Source organism: Astyanax mexicanus, chromosome 17 (genome assembly GCF_023375975.1).
Source record: "Astyanax mexicanus isolate ESR-SI-001 chromosome 17, AstMex3_surface, whole genome shotgun sequence".
NCBI classification, from domain to species: Eukaryota; Metazoa; Chordata; class Actinopteri; order Characiformes; family Acestrorhamphidae; genus Astyanax; species Astyanax mexicanus.
This window is the reverse complement of record NC_064424.1, coordinates 10,441,628-10,461,116: the sequence shown is the minus strand read 5'-3', so window position 1 is coordinate 10,461,116 and position 19,489 is coordinate 10,441,628. Positions and strand designations below refer to the sequence as shown.

At 37.6% G+C, this 19,489-nt stretch overlaps 1 protein-coding gene and 1 long non-coding RNA gene across 5 annotated transcripts in view; one reads left to right on the top strand and one right to left on the bottom strand.

Moving 5' to 3' along the window:
• The first annotated feature begins 74 nt into the window (after positions 1–74).
• LOC125782353 (uncharacterized) lies at positions 75–5,608 on the top strand. The gene is made up of 2 exons (XR_007424979.1): positions 75–2,117; positions 5,092–5,608. It is a non-coding gene; the product is annotated as an uncharacterized LOC125782353 (long non-coding RNA).
• The window catches only part of stim1b (stromal interaction molecule 1b), a 50,441-nt gene continuing 35,439 nt past the window's right edge, over positions 4,488–19,489 (bottom strand). The window contains exons 8-14 of one of the 4 annotated variants that reach the window (XM_022676081.2): positions 12,861–13,038; positions 11,966–12,127; positions 11,762–11,862; positions 10,438–10,673; positions 9,097–9,177; positions 7,133–7,520; positions 4,488–5,502 (exon numbers count right to left, since the gene is read on the bottom strand). In XM_022676081.2, coding sequence (XP_022531802.2) covers positions 5,064–5,502; positions 7,133–7,520; positions 9,097–9,177; positions 10,438–10,673; positions 11,762–11,862; positions 11,966–12,127; positions 12,861–13,038 — 1,585 coding nt within the window. In that variant the 3' untranslated portion in view covers positions 4,488–5,063. The remainder of the gene's footprint in view (positions 5,503–7,132; positions 7,521–9,096; positions 9,178–10,437; positions 10,674–11,761; positions 11,863–11,965; positions 12,128–12,860; positions 13,039–19,489) is intronic. The other 3 variants (XM_049466076.1, XM_049466075.1, XM_049466077.1) reach the window with 3 other exon arrangements.

Genomic DNA, 19,489 nt, shown 5'->3' with positions numbered 1-19,489 from the left:
TATGTTGAATGTGCTGCTGAAGTGTGTACTAACATTCTGCTGGTCTTTTTATATATATATATATATATATATATATATATATATATATATATATATATATATATATATATATATATATATATATTATTTTTTCATTACATGTTGGGTTTTTAGATTTTAATAGTGCTGTCAGGTGATTAAAACTATCCAGTTAATTACATTTAATCACATTCATCCTTAAAGCATTCTAAACTGTACAATTTAAATGAATTTTGGCTGAGGAGCAAATGAATGAATGAATAACTGGCATAGACTTTAAACTCCCTGTAATGAATATCAGTCAGTAAAAACATGCTGTATATACTGTATATCTCCTAGAACACTAGACATTTTTTATAGATGAACCTTTATTTTCCTAAAAATTACAAAACAATTTAAAGAAGACAGTCACACATACCAGAGGTTATTTTAGGAGATTCTAGAATCCTCAAAATTGTCTTATGTTTTAAAACATTTTAAATGTGTTGCTCTGTAAAAATAAAATATACCAGCCCTGATTAAAATGCTTAAAAGTAAGATGCACATATTAACAGAATTTACATATTTTACCATATCAAAAGTTTATTTAGGAAAGCCCGATAAAAGTCCTAATAAAATCAAATATTCCAAAAAATGTTTTAGGCTATACATTCACTGATTTTTTATGCTTTTATTATGCTTTTATTATGAAACAAAAAATGTTGAATTAGTCTATCAGCTAACTGGCGAGGATAACTGATTTTAAAGGTGAATGAATAGCTGTTTTTTTATTATAAGAATAATGTTACTGTGCTGGTTAGATATGGTATAGTTCTGTTGTTTGATATAATATGTGTATTAGATTTTGCAATTGTTTATATCTGAATTCCGCTTTTATTTTGCTTGCTGTTTTGACCGCGTTTTGGCGTGGGGGCGTGGTCAAGACGGACAGCGGGGTTACGGAGGATCAGGTTCAGCTGTGCGCTACCCGCTACCTCAACCAGCTGCATGAGGATGCTAACCCGGCTAAAGCGCAGGTATTAATGCCGCTAATACTTTATTTTACACACAGATAATTACTGAATTACAAAGTAGAGCTGTTTCAACTACTGAGGGAGCAGTGTTTGCAGTTATCTGGGACTGTAGTAAGTGGAGATGACAGAGTTTAACTGGCTAGCTTAGCTTTTCCACTCTATAGCCAAACGCTTTCCCGCGTTGCGTCAGTAGCGTCTCCTTAAATTCATATTCTCTACATTTATAAACCAGAATAACGCTAACTAACTCCAGATATCTATCTAGGTTAAGTCTCAACCAGCTTCCCTGTTACAGTCCGCCAGCGCCTCACACACACGAATGTAGCTAGCTAGCTACGCTGGCGTTAGCTTGCAAGCTAATTTCTCGGCTACAAATATAAATGTATTTTGGACAGTAGGTGGCCTTTTTTGGCATATGTTTGTGTTTCTAAAATGAATGTATTGTTCTAGCTCTCTATCGCATTATGTAACTTAATTTATTTTGGTTAATTATGTGAAAATACTGTTTAATTAATTTAAATCCTGTCTCGGCTAATCTCTTTCTCTCACACTCGCTTCCTTTCTCGACTAACGTCTCTTTTCCCTCTCGGCCTCTCTCTCAGCTAGCGTCTCCCTCTATTGTAAAACGTTTTTCTTACTCTTTCGGGGCTAGGGTCTCTATCTCTCGCTCTCTAGGCAAAAAATATAATATGTGTTTTGGGCATTAGGTGGTCTTTGATATATTTCTGTTTAAGCTGTGTAAATAAACATGTTTTTTGAGTCATTCTGGTTTGTAAATACTGTTGTAAATGTAGAGAATGTGAATTTAAGGAGACGCTACAGCCGCAGAGCGGGAAAGCGTTTGTCTGTAGAGTGGAAAAGCTAAGCTAACTTAAACCCTTTTATCTCCTGTTACTACAGTCCCATATAACTGCACACACTGCTCCTCTCAGTAACTGAAACAGCTCTACTCTATAATTTAGTAATTATCTGTATGCAAAATAAAGTATTAGCGATATTGATACCTGCGCTGGTGATGTAGCGGCTCCTGGTGATGACGTGATCCTCCGTATCCCGGCTGTCCACATTGGCCACGCCCACAGACAGGTAAAATCGTGAAATATCCTTTATTTTATTAGTCTATTATTGTTTATATCAATAAAATAAAAGCATTATTTTTTATAGAGTCATGCAACACATTGGCTCATTCACATTAGTGTTTTTTAACTTAGCAAATACAACTGTAAATATTTAGGAAAAATAGTTATGTAGTTACATACATTGTAAAATAATTCAATAACAATTACTGTGACAGCCCTAGTCCTTTGTAACTCATATGCTTATAAGATATTCATATGCTTTTTATATTTTTAAATAAATAATTCTAAACATTTCAAAGCAAGTTCTTGTGGGTAAAAGAGGGTTGTGAAGGATACATGAGTTGCATGCTTTCCTTTGCTCTTTACAAAGGATCCTTTATTTTGGAGGTCCAGCAAAAATTGTCACATTTTGGCCAGCATGTATGTTTCTTCATTTACTGATTGAATATAACAGGAACTGATGTCACCGAAACACTGGTGTGATTCAACTGGTAATATGTAAATAAAGTAATAAAGAAATTCCAAGAATTGTAAAATAAAATGGTGCACTGTAGAGTAACTACAGTGGTGCTGATGAGAACCCAGTGACAGATTCTTATATAAATATGTTAAAAAGCTTAAAAAGAAGAATTTTTAGATAAACACTGATGGGTCTCATTCAACAGTATCTTCCTAAGTATTTTTCATAGCTCTTCTCTTTTAATGATAGAACCCACTGTCCTAAACTGAAAAAGAAAACATAAATGAATGTGAGGATGTTCATGAAAACTGTGGAAGAATATTTTAGAAAGACACCTGGTGTTTTGTTGGTAAATAATTAAAAAGTACCATATCAAAATATGAAAGTCTTAAAAGATGATTATAAGAAGATTTCTATGTAACTTTTTGTAATGTAGCCTTTTTTCTACAGTTTGCTAATCACAAATATATTTAATCCATAAACCATTTGTTTCTATTATTCAGTTAATTCAATATCACAAAATAGCCTGAAAACATAAGTCATCCTTAGAAAAGAAAAGAGCTGTGGCATGACAAACACTATTAAGGCACTGTTTTTCTAATGTATACACTAACACAACATCCACTTTTAAGCTTGTTACATTACACAGGAATTCTACTAACTATGTACTATGTATTTCTCTTTTAACTGTTTAAAAAATATATTAAGAGCACTTTTAAGAAAAATACAATTTGTTTTTATAATTTAATTTAATATCTGAAATAAAAAAACTAGAAACTAAGAAATTAGTTTACATGAAGTTGTGTAAATCCAAAATCAGAACACCCTACACTATATTCTTCTAAGCCGAGGCTTATCCCAAACTTGTTGTAAAATGAGGTCTTCAGGCTACTTCATGATGTAGCTGTAAACACCTTAGAAGTCTGGTTCCTATCACCACCACTGTAAACAGTTACTGACTGATACATTTCTCTAGAATGTTTTTTCATTCAACACCCAAACACTCAGAATGACCCCTTTAAGACTTCCCTGAGTTATTCTTTGTACTGCCAATGTAACTTTTTAATGTTTCTTAAGCAGAACAGAGATATAAATGACCAGAGTGACTGCGGTTTCAGACCGGAGCACAGGATGTCTGTAGAGTGTGTGTAAAAAAGAAAGGTAGGCTGAGTAAGCAAGACACAACTTGCTCAGGCTCGCCAGACTACAGAGGCAGAAGTACACGAATGACTGGTTGGAAGGGTGGGGTAAACACGTGAGCAATATAAAGGTATTCATTCCAACGCTTTATGTTCGACACGAATAAACAAGTTGCAAATATGTTAGGATAGGGGCCTATGATTAAAAGTAAATATCTACCCCCTAAACAAAATAAATATAAATATATATATACAGTTACTTAAACTTTTGTTTCATTACATACAGTAAACCCAAAATATGTTTTGTCTGCTCAACTTAATTTCATTTGTTACTATGGATACATTTCTGCATTTAAAGCTTGCAAATCATTTCAGAAATAGATGGCAATTTAGGGCTAGATATTAGGTAAAAGAAAATAAAATAAAAATAATAATAATATTAATGTGATTTTAAACAGGTGATGTCTGTAATTATTGTAATTGTAATTATTATTTGTAATTATTTGTAATTATTGTAATTATTATTTGATGCAAAAGCTGTATCCAACAAAGGGTCAATGTAAGAAACAATGCTTTTTTGCAGTCTGATTTGAGAAAATCAAGAAATACATAACTTTATATAAAAAACACTGATGTTACTAGTCAGTAAAAATGTGTGGGTGGGTTCAGAGTCTCAGGCCATAACTAGATGCTGTTTTAGGCCTAACAAATATAGTCAGTGCTGTGTTTGAATACCTTAAGACAGCCAGGTATGGGACAGTAAGCAACATCAGATACATTTGTGGGGTATTTGTGTTCATGCATTTAATAAAAATATATCAATCAACACTGAAGAGATCCATCTGTCTGTATCAGGCTGCAATATGGAACAAAACAGATCACAGTAGTTTGCCTTTACAAGTTATGTTCATTAAGCTGAATCAGCTGCTGATTTATGCTGTTTTGTTATTGATAGAAATATTTCTGTATATCATATCTCCTCAGTGTATCCAGGCATATCGATGGAAAGCACAAAAAACTTGTATGAAAATGTAAAGAAAAACATAAAATTGTTTAAAATGGAGATATCAACGTGTGCCTCTAATCTGCACAATAAATATTTTTTTACACAAGATCACACATCCACACACTAACCTGTCTGTTCCCATTAGCCAACAATCACTCTATAAACCAAAAATAAAATCTGTATATATTCATAAAAATCATACAGTAGATGCTCCCTTAGACCTATATAGACAGTACCGATGTCTTTTAAAGGATATAGTCCTTCCACTGGTGACTGTACACTTCATGTTTTATGCTTTTTCTGTTAATTTTATACTGTGGTGAAGCTTCTAGAAGCACTTTTTAAACCTTATTTCTTGTGCTTGTGCTTGTTGAAGATTCTGGGAAAGGTGGGTTTCTTGCGGCTGGTGCTGGAGGCCTCCAGTTCTTCTCCAGTTGAGCCACTGTCCTCATCCCCAGGGCTCCTCCTGCTGTGGAGCTGTGGAGAGCGGCCACTGCTTTTTGTTCCTGCCACTAATGACGCATCTAAATCGTTGCTGGTGGGGCTAAGTGAACGAGTGGACTCGGCTGGCTTCAGGCCGCAGGACTGGGTGTGAATTTCTCCTAGGCTTGCACATTTCTCCATACTGTACAGCTTCTTCTGGAACAGCGGACTGTCCCCCATGCTGCCTCCTGCACCGTTAGGCTTGGAGAGCACAGACCTGCTGCCAAGCGTATGGGATGAACGCTGAACCTCACCATACTGAGACATGGACAGTGAGGAGTCCGAGTCAGACCGGTTCAGATCCCTGGAGGGATGAGAAAAAGGAACTCTGTATAAGCTTTAACAAAAATCACTGAAAGATCAAAGGATGGTAAATATGCTAACACATCAGTAAAACATGCAAAACATAATGAGTTTATTTATATTTCCAAATTTCCAAGCAGTTTCAGTTTATTTGGCCAAAGTGATGCTTAAAAACGAGTAAGGACAAGATACGAAAGAGGTGAGAAGAGCATGTAATCTCCACAAAGCAAGCAAGCAAGGTTTGCGAAATGCCTCAATCTAAAGCCATGGTGAAAGCATAGATGAGGCAATTAATCTCACAGTATGTATAATCGTAAAGCTCATTTAGTACAAAATGACCAGGATGCAAAAGCAAAATATGCTTCAAGGCTTATTGATGATAAACAATAAATACAGACTTGGACATAGACACGTATGGGGCATATGTTAGCACTAATAGTTTAATTGAAACACATCCACTGCCGTATAAACACAAGAAAGAATCTTATAGCAGAACTTATTTTATCCATTTACTGCCATTTTTGTATTTGGTACAACAGCTGCATTCTAAAGCTTAGGGTGGGTTCTCAGTAGGACTGTCCTCCTGAAAGGAAAACACCTACTGGCTTTGTGATGCCATTACCAAAAATTCGCCACCTCTTGCAGTTGGAAAAAAGTATGGGGCAACTTGTGGTATAAAATGAAGCCCATTGCATTGGGCCTCTTGCTTTTTCTTTTCTTCACAAATTTGAATTATGATAAGAACTCACAATTAATATTAAGTCAGGGGGCATTTTTCTCCATTTGTGTTCAAAGAACTTTAGGGAACAGAGGACTGGATACATTTTTTGCATCATCAAAATTTTGGCTGTATTTCTAGGCTGTATACGTAGGGTACCTCATTTTCAATCAGCTATCTGTGACAGAGCTCAGGAAATGCAGCATAGTATTTTATTATTGCAGCTATTACTGCAAACTCCTCTACATTATGTTTCTTTTTTCAGAAACTTTTGACTCTAAACTGCCCTCTTACCGATGTACTGAACATCCATGCCAATGTAAAGGATGCATAAAAGTGTTATGCATAAAAAGCGCTATAAAAATGTGCGCAGTCATGACTACAATGTTTGAAACAGACAATCATTTTTTACATGAAGGGAGTATAAATGAGCATTAAGTCACACTAAGCAAAACAGTATGCACTGAGAACCTATTAGGAGTTTAGCTGTACATAAAGGCACATAATGGTTTGCACCTCATTGTTTTTAACCAGTTTGGTAGGATGTGGGGAAAAAAAGCAATAAAAACCCAAAGCCAACAAGAGAGCCAACAGATAGACTTTTACCACAGTGGCACTTGTAAATCGACTACAATGGATCTTATATTCAAAAATCATGTCACAATATATTTGTAGCTACACTATATGGCCAAACCCTTTTAACAAATGCATTCAGCTACTTTATACTGCATTCAATGTAACACAGATGTGCAAAAGGCATCATGCCTAATCCCAGGAGTGGGCTAGAAGAGTAAAAAGAACTGTTATATTAAAAAACTGTTATAATAATGAATGTATTTCGCAATTAATGCAAGCTGTTAATCAGCACAAGTGGTTAGCTCCACCCTCACAGTGCTGGGAGAGTGAGAGGTACCCGATGCTGCTGGCTCTTTGCCGGGCACGTGCAGCACTAAAGCCAGTGGGAGGCAGGCTGGACACTGCCTCCACAGACGGGCACTGGGAGGAACGGTAGAGCAAACCAGAGAAACGAGAGCCGGAGGAAGAAGAAAGCGACTGCAGGAGGGCAGGAGCAGGAGTGCAGATGATGGAGGGATGAGAAAGAGAAGAGGAGAGGGTGGGCATGGGCCGGAACTCCAGGTGGCCTATGGAGTGGCTGCGAGCCTGGCGTGCGTATGGGCGGCTTGGGACCCGAGGGGCACTCTGGGGTCCCGCTTCATTCTGACCCCCCTCTACCAACCTCTGAGAGCTGAGAGTCAGTGCGGGGTCTCCGAGCCGCGGCCGCAGAGACATCATACTAGGAGCTGTAGAAGACAACACACAGAGATAACACAGGTTATTGAGGGACTGTTCTGTAGGATGTGACCATTTCCTACTGCTGCTGTCCTCACCACGTTTGGAGGAGAACACTAATTGTGCACACTTGAGTGATAGGGGATCTAATGGGAAAATAAATGTACAAAAATGTATGAAATATGCTTTTTAATTGTGTAATATTTTATGTAGGATTTGTAAGATTATAGTCTTAATCCTAGTCTTATTTTAAGCAAGAATTACATGGAAAATAAGACAAACTGCCATGACATTCCAAAGTTATGCCAGTGGTTCCTTGTAGCGTTGGAAATTAAGTTTTACTTATAAATTGAGATTGGATTAAATTTTCTTTAATTTATAATTCAGTTTTAATTCTGAGAAACACTGTAATGGGAGGAGAGCCCTAAAACACCCTGAGAACTTTAGGAATAACAGGCATAAATGCTGTAAGTCAACTGTGACCAGCCTTATATTTTAAGATACAACCATCACTGCTAGAGACACAGAGCAGCTGAAAAGAGCTCAGAAATAACAGCAGTAACTGTGGTTTGTGAGTTAAAACAGAAACGTTACAGGAAGAAAACTGATGATATACAGGAAGTGCCACAGGCTGTGCAAAAGAAAGACAGCGTAATCTAGCAACACCACCACAACACAACAGCGAAACACACAAACTGGTCCAGTATAGAATCCAAAGGATGTAGAAGGTGCAGATAAGCAAAGACACAAACGTGAGGGTTTATAGTCCCACTGTCCTCAGTGAACTGCTGCAGATCTCACTGTGGGTTAGTTATTACGGAAAGAGGAAATGTTAGCATTCATACTGAAAAGAAAGTTTAAATAACAAGTACTGCATGTGCAATTGTGGAGCACAAAGGCAAAAAGGATTGCTAAATGAGTCTTGGAGAGACAGATGTATTTTACACTGCTATAACTGAGGCTTAAATACGTCTCATCCCAGCATCTGAAGTGGTTTGTGTGATCGGATGTGTGGGTCGTTCTCCATTTGGAAAAATTATGTTCTAATGATGAAAAAATATATAATTTATGTAATGCACTCAAAAATAAAGATTAAATTAATGAATAAATACAATTCATATGTATTATTTGCCTTTTTTATGCCCATAGCAGTGACTTTGTGACCGTTACAAATAATCAGAACACTGATCAATGTTTCTGTAGAAAAATTGATCTATATTTAATATTTTGGAATGAATTAAATTGATTTGTAAAAACACATCCGACTGAATTTCCACTCCACATGGAGAATGACCCACTTTATACAAAGAGAGAGAGAGAGAGTTAATGAACTACTATGACCTCAAGCTTAAGTCACCATGTGAAACTCAGCAGTGATCTCACAAATCTGCACTTCAGGACACACTCAGATGTCCTAAATTTAATAAAAGAAGAAAGTCTATACTCCAATATCCTCCTGCCTGCTCACGGGTTAGTAGTGCAATTTCCACAGAGGCACACACAGAGGAAAGCCAATAAAAGGGCAGCAGGAGGGAGAGAGAGGAAGTTGGTAGAACTATTGCAGAAAATAAATAGGGCAATGCCAACCAGAATACTTCCACAGGGACTGGCTGTCAGAGGCCACAGGCCAAAGGTCGCTCACCCGCCGGTCCATCTGCCAGGCGGCATCTGCAGACATCAGTCAGTGAGAATATGATTTTATGAAGACCGGACGTCCCTGAGGCTTACTACACAGTTACTAAAACTGTGTACTTCAGTTCTGAATACAACTACCCAGCACTTCACTATACAAAGAACAGTTCAGCAAAAAAAAACATGTACACACTTTTCTCTCACCCCAAATCAGCAAACACTCTTAAGATCATCATGCACTTGCTGAGTTATTAAGAAATCTCAAATAGATTTGATTATTTGAGTTCTGATCCTGTTTCCACCAGATCACTTCATCTGGATTATCTCCTGATAAGATTTAGCCAAATGCATATACACTCTGTATTTATTCAGACTGATATATGTATGTGATATATGTTATTACCATATATGTGGCTCAAGCATGTCTCAGATCAACTCCTCTCATCTTATACTTGCATTTTGATGTGACTTGGCCTCATAAATGTATAATCCTGATACTTAAATGGATTAAGTAACCAGGTGTAAACAGGGTCGCTATAACACATTGTTAAAAATAAAAATAAACAAAAGTACAGATGTGATTCTGGTTTGGAGATGGGATTCTTCTATTGATTTCTGCTACACGTCATACTTTTTCTTTGAAAACCACAGATGCAAGTCTATTTCAGGTGTAATATTTGTAATACTGTTATTTCTATCGATTAGAAGAGTGTTTAAAGACTTGTTCATCTTATATATGTAACCCCCTCACCCGCCCAGAGAGATTTTAAACCATTCTACATTGCAAAAGTTCCTGTTTTTCTAGTTTTGTGAAATTCTTAAGTAGTCTTACATGCACTACGTTTTCAGTTCTGAGGTATTTCACTAGATTTTCTATCCATTGGAGATTGGATCATTATCCAATTGTCGAACCATCCCCTTTTCCTTTTCAGCCTTTTTAAAGATAAAAGTCACATTTAAATGTTCCCTTTTTTGCCATTTTCTGTACAAAACAAAAGTAATAGATTAATTTTGCTTAAATTGTAAAAAAAAAAATACGTAAGGTACGTAAATAACATCACTTGTAGATCACTTTGTCTTCTTTTCACAGTAATAGAACTTCTGCATTTGGGTACACAAAATATTGCATGCCACTGTATATGCACAAACAAATATATATAACTATATGTATATGTGAATATATACACATACACTTTTAATTGAGTACATACATACACACACATATTTGGGTTAAAAGGAAAGTAGTGTGTAAATGTATTTCTTGAGAAATTATGTAAAAATGCATGCTAGACTCACAGCGCAGCGTTCCAGGAGACAGTATGTCCTCGTCCATGTCGTCCAGGTCATCAGACAGCAGCAGGTTCTGAGGGGTGGCAGGGCGGATGCCCAGGAAGGCAGGGTCCAGGTTGAGTGCGGAGGCCAGAGAGGACATGCCCGGGTTATTCACCAGAGTCAAACCTGTGAGAGACTCAATCTGCTGCCAGCGATACAGCTTCTCCCTCAGAGCCGCCGTCACCTCACCCAGAGCCTGTCTGTGAGGAGGTTAGAAAAGCACAGGTAAGTAAAATTAATTCTTATTAACGTCAGGAGAGTGAGCATGAGGTTTTATGCAACAAGTTTGATGAACAACACAACAGTTCAGCCACAATGTCACAGATTTGTGCTGTATACATCCCTTAACACAGTGGTCTCAAACTCATTTTATCTGGGGGCCGCTGGAAGTAGAGTCTGGGTGAGGTTGGGACACATCAGGACAAGGACTCACTGAACGTGTTTTCTTCAACTCATTCTGCCATGCTGGTGTTCTGTCGAGTTATGCTACCCATCGATACGTGCTTTCTAAATAGACTGCGCATGCGCTAACCTATTTTTTGTATTATTTCTCATGTGTTTCATAATAATTCTGTTGTTCTACTATTTTTTGTGCATTTAACTACCCAGACTCACTGCTATTACACTGTCAATAATAATAATAAAATATTATCTGAAAAAATACAAATACTGATTATAATAAACACTTCCTACCATAACTTTACCATGATACTGTGATTTAGGCTATCCAAAAATAGTACATACCCTTCTACACAATGGTAGCGCAGTTTGTCAGGGTAGCACAGCTCGACACAACACCGGATCTCTCTGGGCATATCCGTGACAATTTAAAATTTGAATGCAGCAACAGATGTAGTCAATCATAAGTTTAAGATTTTTTTCATTTTTAACCAATCTTAATGTGATCTATAGTTCTATAAATCAGCCTTTTCTCCGTGGTTGAAAGACACCTGTTCTGTGTGTGTGTGTGCGTGTGTGTGTGAAGTCACTGCCTGCTGTTCCCTGATTGGCTGGATGCAGCGCGGCGGCCGGATTGATTTGAATAAAGTTGAGCTCAGCTAAACTTTTTGCTGGAGGGCGGGGCTGCGCTCAACGCAACCCAGCCGGCATGCAGCATCTCTCTCCATTGAACAGGATGCGGGGAGGACGGGGAGAGGGTGCGTCTTTCTTGCGGGCCGCACTTACACTAAAATGTGATTTCAGCGGGCCACAAATGGCCGCAAGTTTGAGACCCTGCCTTAACAGATGATGGATGATGCTCTTCACAGCTGTCGATATCAACACTTACTTTGCTGACAAAATTTTGTGATCAACATCGTCCAGTGAAGAGCTGTGAGCCACGTGGAATGTTCCAAAGAGTGTACCTCTCTTCTTCTTGATCTTCTCTGCCTATCAAAAAAAAAATATTTGGTTGAAAAAAAATCTGTCCACTGTGCACAAAAAGAGCTCTTAAATATAAAGACCTGAATGAGTGTGTGTGTGATGGTCTCACCCCTTCTTTAGCCATCAGCAGCTGTTTCTCAGCACACTGTTTCTTTATGTTGTAATATTGTACCTCCACCTCGTGCGTGAGCTGCAGCCACTTCTGCAGAGGTTCAGGAGGAGACCAGGACCTTCTGGACTCCAGCTCTGCCTTCTTCAGAGCTGTGCGTACCTACAACACACACACACACACACACACACACACAACAGCTCAAATCTAAATATAGGGCTGAATACACTAGTAGGTGTACAATGAATAACTGTGCTGTATGGAACTAATGTCCTTTTTTGCAGAACATTTGTGTGTTTATTGTAATGAATCCAAAAGAAAACAAGTAAAATACACAGTAAGCAAAATTGTCTTAAGCCCTATCCGGATTTGATTAGTTTCTCACGGGATCCTGGGCCAATTATCTCTTATATAGGGGGGGTGCCCTGTGATTTTATTCCCATCCGGGTATTTTTTTTTTTCAATTAAAGTTCGGACGCAAGAATTCTCATCATTGAGTAAAAGTGTGAAATATTTTTCAAAGATGTGAAAACTAGAAAACTAATCCTGTCGGGATAGGGCTTTATAGTCTTAAAATGTGCTTTTCAACCACTTTTATTTGATTTTGGATTTAGGCCAAATCAAATGCCAAACTATAACTATTCAAAATACTAAAAATATTCAAAACTATAAATATTCAAAAACTTTAAATGGAAGTCAATGTAAAAAGATTCTATTCTACAAAAAGCCATAAGTGAAAATGAAGAGAAATGAAGAATGAAAAATGTTGCATGTTAGTAACAATATAAAACTAAACATATTATAGAAAATAGAAATATGATGTGTGTGATGATGTATAGACTGAAATTGTAAAAATAAATACAGACCTGTGTGTGTATGTGTGCATGTGTTTTACCTGTTCCAGCTCCTCTTCAGCGTATTTTTGGCGGCTCAGCTCGTTCTCAGTTCCCTCCCGCAGCTCCCGCAGCCTTTGAGCCTCCTGCTTAGCTGAATCTATCTCATCTCTCAACTTCTGCTCCAGATGAACCTTCTCCACTTTTACTGAGTGATGCTCCTCCTGTGCTATCTGCAGCCTACACACACACACACACACCAACAAACACAGAACAAGTCACACACACTGCTGTTTAACAGTCATCATAAACATATTGCTAGCACTACACAGATATATCAATCATGAATGCCCACACCTGTATACGTTGTGAGGTGCTATCTTGTGAGACTGAACACTAGCCAGCGTGTTCATGGCAAGGCAACGTGAATTATTGGGACCTACCATTTCGCCATTTATTTTGTTAGCATTCAACAGTTCTCATCAGGTATCGTCACAGGTTCTGGGAATATATCATAGAAGGCCTTACCACTCACAGTGGACAGCGCAGTGGGTGGTAGTGATCGTGACTAGCTAGAATTGTCCATTCAGACAGACAAAGTGACTCAGTGAAGGAGGCCCCATACGCACATCCCTCATATCCTTGTTGAGAGCCTTGTACATTGAGTTTAAGTGTCCAATAAAAGCTGAAACTGGGTTTAAGGTCTTAAACAAGCTCTACTTAAAAAGGAGCATACTGAGGAAATCCCTGTCTTAAATAAAAGCACAGTCATAAAATAAGAAACAGATTACACTGATATAAAATCTTACAGTGTACACAAAACAGTCACAATAAAAAAGCGAGCTCAGCGAATCAGTACCTTCCTTTTTATTTAATAGCACATTTAATGCTGAATGGTTGTCTGTATAAAACAGTGCAAACTATATTGCTGGTCTGATGTCTACCAGCAGGAGGCAGTGTTAGAGAAAGCTGTAGCAGAGAATGCAAATAGCTGTCAGGTTTTTGCATTAAGAGCGCTGCAAGATATATAGTAAACATAATCCACACGCTTTCCTCTTCTCACCTCACGGTTAGGATGTGAAAGAGAGCAGACGAGCGTTTGTCTAAACAAGAGGCCTGTGATCCTGTTCACTGCAGAAACTCAGCAGCTTAACTCCTACCACTCATAACTGGCAACCTAAAGTCTGTAGTCAATGCATGTGAGCGGTGGCTTTCACAAAAAAAACAGTGGTTTTCTCACTCCTTAGCCATCAGTCAGTGTTATGAACTGCGATAAATCTTTGTGAAAATGGGGTTTGTAAGTACTACCAGTCTATTTGCCTCACACGTGAAACAAACAAGCGAGAAAGTATGTTAAAGTGGGAAAACTTAATAAAAAAAAAAGCGTGAGAGCAGCTATCTCGCACAGCACTGATGATGCAGTCATGGAGAGAACAGGAAGTGAGGTATAAATCAAACTGACACTGATATGGCCGTAGACAAGGCCAAGCATTACACTCAAAGGGATAGAGCAAGAGCGGAGGGGAGGGGGATGTGCGTTGGGGTTTAGAAAGAGAGAGGAACGAAAGACAGCTGGCAGAAAAGAGAGAGCGAGAGATAGAGAGAGAGAAACCACGAAAGCTTCTTCGCAGCAGTCAGAACGGGTGAAGGTCAGGGTGCGAGTGAGCAGCCAGCGCTCTGTTCCAAACAGGACTTACTCTAAAGGACATAGAGAGACATGCCACATCAGCGTCCAACTAGCCATGAACTGCTTTCCACTGACACATATACATATATAGATATGGTGCACTGCTCCAGTTTAAAGGAATAATCTAAGCATACATACACTATATGGACAAAAGCACTGAGAAACATCTAGTCCTTTCACAATAACGGTGTTTTTTTTACTAGCTCTGAAGGAGTCTGAAGGAGTTTCCGCGCTCACTGGGGGTTCTGTATTTTTATGTTTAGTGTTTTGTCTGATTTTCTGTCCTGTGATCACATTTCTGTAAAGCTGCTTTGTGACAACATTAGTTTTAAAAGGCGCTATACAAATAAATCTGATTTGATTTGAACGTATAAATCGTACGATAAATAAACAAGACTTTGATTATTTTTAGTGCATCTATATTGCTCGTTATGTTTACTTGTCTCTGATGATCTTTTATCAGATATGCTGATTTTTGCCAGTTGCTCTTTTCTGTTCTGTCTGTTTTCTCTCTGAGGTTAAGACGAGTCCCTGAGTAAACAGTGACGTCTATTATGTAGGAAAATCATGCAGTACAGTGACCAAAGCATCAATAATGGAGCCTTCACTCACACTGATCCGACTACGGCAGGTACAGACCAGCAAAAGCAAACCGGAGAATAGATTAAGAGTTAAATAAGCTTGCTGCTGTAGTCTTTCACATATACATACAGTATATCCTTATCATATACACTGTGTAAGGCGTGTCCTGATGCTCTTTGCTACCTTATACCCCATCAACAATCTATTTTCACACCTTGCACCTGCATCATTAAAATAGTGTTGAAGTTTAGGAATAAATCTACACTGATGGGTGTGGTGGTCTGGAAGTGAGGTGTGTTCAGGCAAATTTTTGCCGTGTTTCTATTTTGGAGTCTGAAAATACAGATGCTCCACTGACTGAAATGAACCTAGACAATAGTCAATTGTCTATTCCTATAGGTGACCACAGTGCATATACATCCCCGCTTATTAAAACACACACACACATATATGGAGGCACTGCAGAGCAAAAACCTGACTTTTAACTCAACAATAAACAGAATAGAGAGTAAAATAACATTGCTGTTCCCTTAAATGAGCTGCTGGCACACCTTCACAGCGTGAACGCACAGGTCAGTATCTTCTGCTGAGGCGCACAAAAAGCACAGCGCTGTTAAGATACAAACCCGCCAAAGTCAGAGCTCACCTGCTTCTTAAAGGGAATGACAACTGGCACAGTGATTGTTTAATTTTACGCTACACCCATGATTAATTAAGAGAATTAGCACATGCCTTTTGTACGTTTTGTACGCCATACGCAATTGACTGGTGCGCTATAGGTCGCTAAAAAAGGGACCATGGACATTTGTAGCCTGTGTAGAACAGGATGACATAAAAGCTCCTGTAGATATAATGTGTAGGCATTAGGGATGTGCCATATCGTATCGTACGCGATAATATCGCCAACATTTTTTTATATCGTGAACGATATTTTGCCCTTAAATATCGTGCCATTTCACCCACCCCTAATTATTATATCAGGGTACTACTTTTTTGCTGTTTTAGCAAAAGAAAAATTCATACTGTTCTCATTTCCCATTATATATCTACTAAAGACAGATTATATCTGTCCAGTATCATTTATTTTACTTTAATCCTGGATATATGGAGATATTAACAGTGCATTATTAGTATCATGACATTCTGGATCATTGACTTCTGATAAAACTCTTGTATTTTTTAATATCTTAGTTAGGGGTGTGCCATATCATATCGAATGCAATAATAAAATGTAATTTTCTTTTTGATGCAGTAGTGAATTCTTGAAATATAATTCTGTGTTTTATCATATCGCCAAGAGTATAGTTATCGCAAAAATGCCATGAAATATCGTGATATTATTTTAGGGCCATATCGCCCACCCCTAGTGGGCATCCCAATACACTTGATCTATTAAAAGCAATTAATATTAACTGAAAACCTCCCAGATAGCAAATGAGCTATGGTCCAGTTCTGGTCCACACTAAGAATCTGGGTGTCTTAACACAGTCACAGTTGGGCCAGTTTGGGCTAAAAATAGATATCCTGTACAAACATGTCAGATGTTCACATGTGGGACAAACCTCAAAAGGTGCCCAAAAATGGACTGTATCTTAATATATATAGTTTAATAATGTGAGTTTGGTACATAGAACTGACAGCAGTGTGTGAGGTTCATAGAACAGCTGTTACTCTCTTCTCTCCAGCATCCACTCCATAGAAAACAATCAGGACTACTACTACTTACTATCACAAGTAAAGGTTCCATTTCATTCTGGAAAGATTTGAGAAAGCCAAATCTCAGGCAATAAGCAGGTGCTAGACTAAAATATAACATGGCTAATATCCTCTTTCACTCACTATAACACAGTACAGCAACACTATTATGTAAGTGACTTGGGATTTAAGAACAAAAATATGTTACAGCATTTTTGCTAGTGTTATAAACTGTGCTATGTGGTTCCTCTGAGCCACCACTGTGTTTTGTTAACCACCCAATGAAAGCAGTGATTTCTATCTCTGGAGTTTAATTTTGAGCAAAATGCCATAGTAGAAATATGCTTATAATTTTTCATATTAAAGTCATGTGTATACAATACATACCTCAATAATCAATAAATGTATCTATTACAGCCAAGCCAGTTTTGGCACTCATGATCGTAATTCTATCTGGGAAGGAATATTTTTGACTTCTCTACTTTTTACTTTTCATACTGTGTTACAGTATGAAACAGACCAAAGTTCACATGGAGAGTGTATTATTTATAATTTTATCAAAATAAAAGATTTCAAGTTGATCTTAAGGCAACAGCTTTCAAAGTCCATTTGATTATTTTGTCTTTTTTTTTTTTAAACCTTTACTCAATTTATTACCAAAATAACTGATATATATTTGTTTAAAATTAATAATATTATATTATAACAGTACAAACCATACATAATAGTACAAAATTATTTTTTTTTCTAATTTGTTGCTTGGCAGTCAGACCCATACGGAACAGAAGGTCAGCTAACATAAAAGAAAAATGGCTGACAGGAAAAAGAGAGCTGCAATCGGAACTGAGATTATACAGCATGCAGTGTGTTGAATATAAGCTGCACCCTATAAGGACAGAGGTTTAAACAAGAACAAGAGCATTTCTGCGAAAAGATGCTGCAGGAATCATTGGTTTTAAACAGTCTGTGACCTGTGATGAACGGCTTAGCCTGGATCTGGGCTCCAGCACTGCCACAGTCTTCAGGTGGACACCACCAGCAGAAAAACAGTCTGAAGACGATTGTCCGAGACGAACACAGCAGATTCACTGGAGAGCTGTCCGTCCTTTTTTGCCATTTAAGGACTTTTGAAGCAGGCTTCCCCCAGCCAGCCAGAATCCCCTGCCTCTATCAGCGCTTAGCGGACTTAGTGTGACTGCAAGGAAATGAAGCGGCTTTGACAGAAAAAGGAGCGTGTCTAAAATAACTCAGCCATGTTTTAAATACAATGCATTTCTCTGTAATACATTTCACACCACTCTGCTATAAACTGGGGCTAAAGGGTGCAGCTGCATGGTTAGCGTAAAGCATGTGGGACCTTTAGTGTTTAATCTTATTAGCAACAGCCGGACACACACAACCGCTGCCCCCGGAGGAATTCGGCTGTACATTTGAGATAGTGTAGGAGAGTGTGTGTGTGTGTCTGTGAATCAGAGAAAGGTGACCCAGAAATACTAGATAGTGTTCTGCTGGATCGCTGTGGTCAGGCTACTAGGTAATGTGAATTTTCGGTGCGTGTTTCCAAGTTTTTGGCAGGTGCTCACAGGCAGCAGAGGGCAGCAATTAATGCCGCGACATTTCAGTGCATCAGATGGGTGCGCTTATGACGCATTGTGAAAGTGTCACTGTGTACGACAGACAGGGTACTGAAGGACACTGTCTACACCACTCAGATTCCACACAAGCCAAACTTACTCCCACCTGTAAATCATACACATCCCATCAGCCACCTCAACAATAACCGGCCTTTTATCAACTGTGATATTGATCAAAACAGATAAAGACTACCTGACTGCTTTTTCGATGAGAATAGTAACATTACAAATCTATTACATGCTTAGAGTTTGGCTTGTAATGATAAGCTGCTGTAAAACTGACTAGTGTATTCACTGTCCAATATTTTTTTTTAATGAGCGTTTGTGTTTATCGGTCACTACCTGTGTTAGATTAATTTTCTGGTGGTTGTGTCAAAGCGCCAAAACTACTCAGTTTGGTTGTACTTGTTTAAGGACAAAAATATTCTCTTTTATTTTATAACTTTTGGGAAATATACTCCCACCCTATCTTTACCAGCTAGAAAGGAAACTATTATGAAAATGCTCTGGCTACTTTACGCACCCATACCTTTTCAGAAGGAGAAATTTTTTTTTTTAAATTGGAGAACAATTATCCAGGCACTATTTATACCTATAAAGAAGTCCTAAAGCTAAACTCCTAATATTCCATTCAGGAACTGGCATGAACAAAATCATAATTCACAAACTGCCTGCAATTATCCGACCAGCCACATTTAACCCAAACACGAACAGCCGACACCTAACACCTAAATTGCTGGGAATATAGATTATTTTAAATATTTAAATATTATGTGTTTAATGTAAGAATGTTATGTTCTAACGTAAAAAAAATATTATAGTGACATTAAATAACATATCTGCAAAATATTGAAAAATGCAAAAGTAAAAGTATTTTTTGTTTGATAAATTGCAATATTATAAAAAATGCATGGACTGTCATCATTATACACCAGAGGTGAAATATTATAAATGCACTTATTGTATCCAAGCTATATTTAAAAATAAAATAAAATAAAATAAAAAAATAAAATAAATAAATAATATATATATATATATATATATATATATATATATATATATATATATATATATATATATATATATATATATA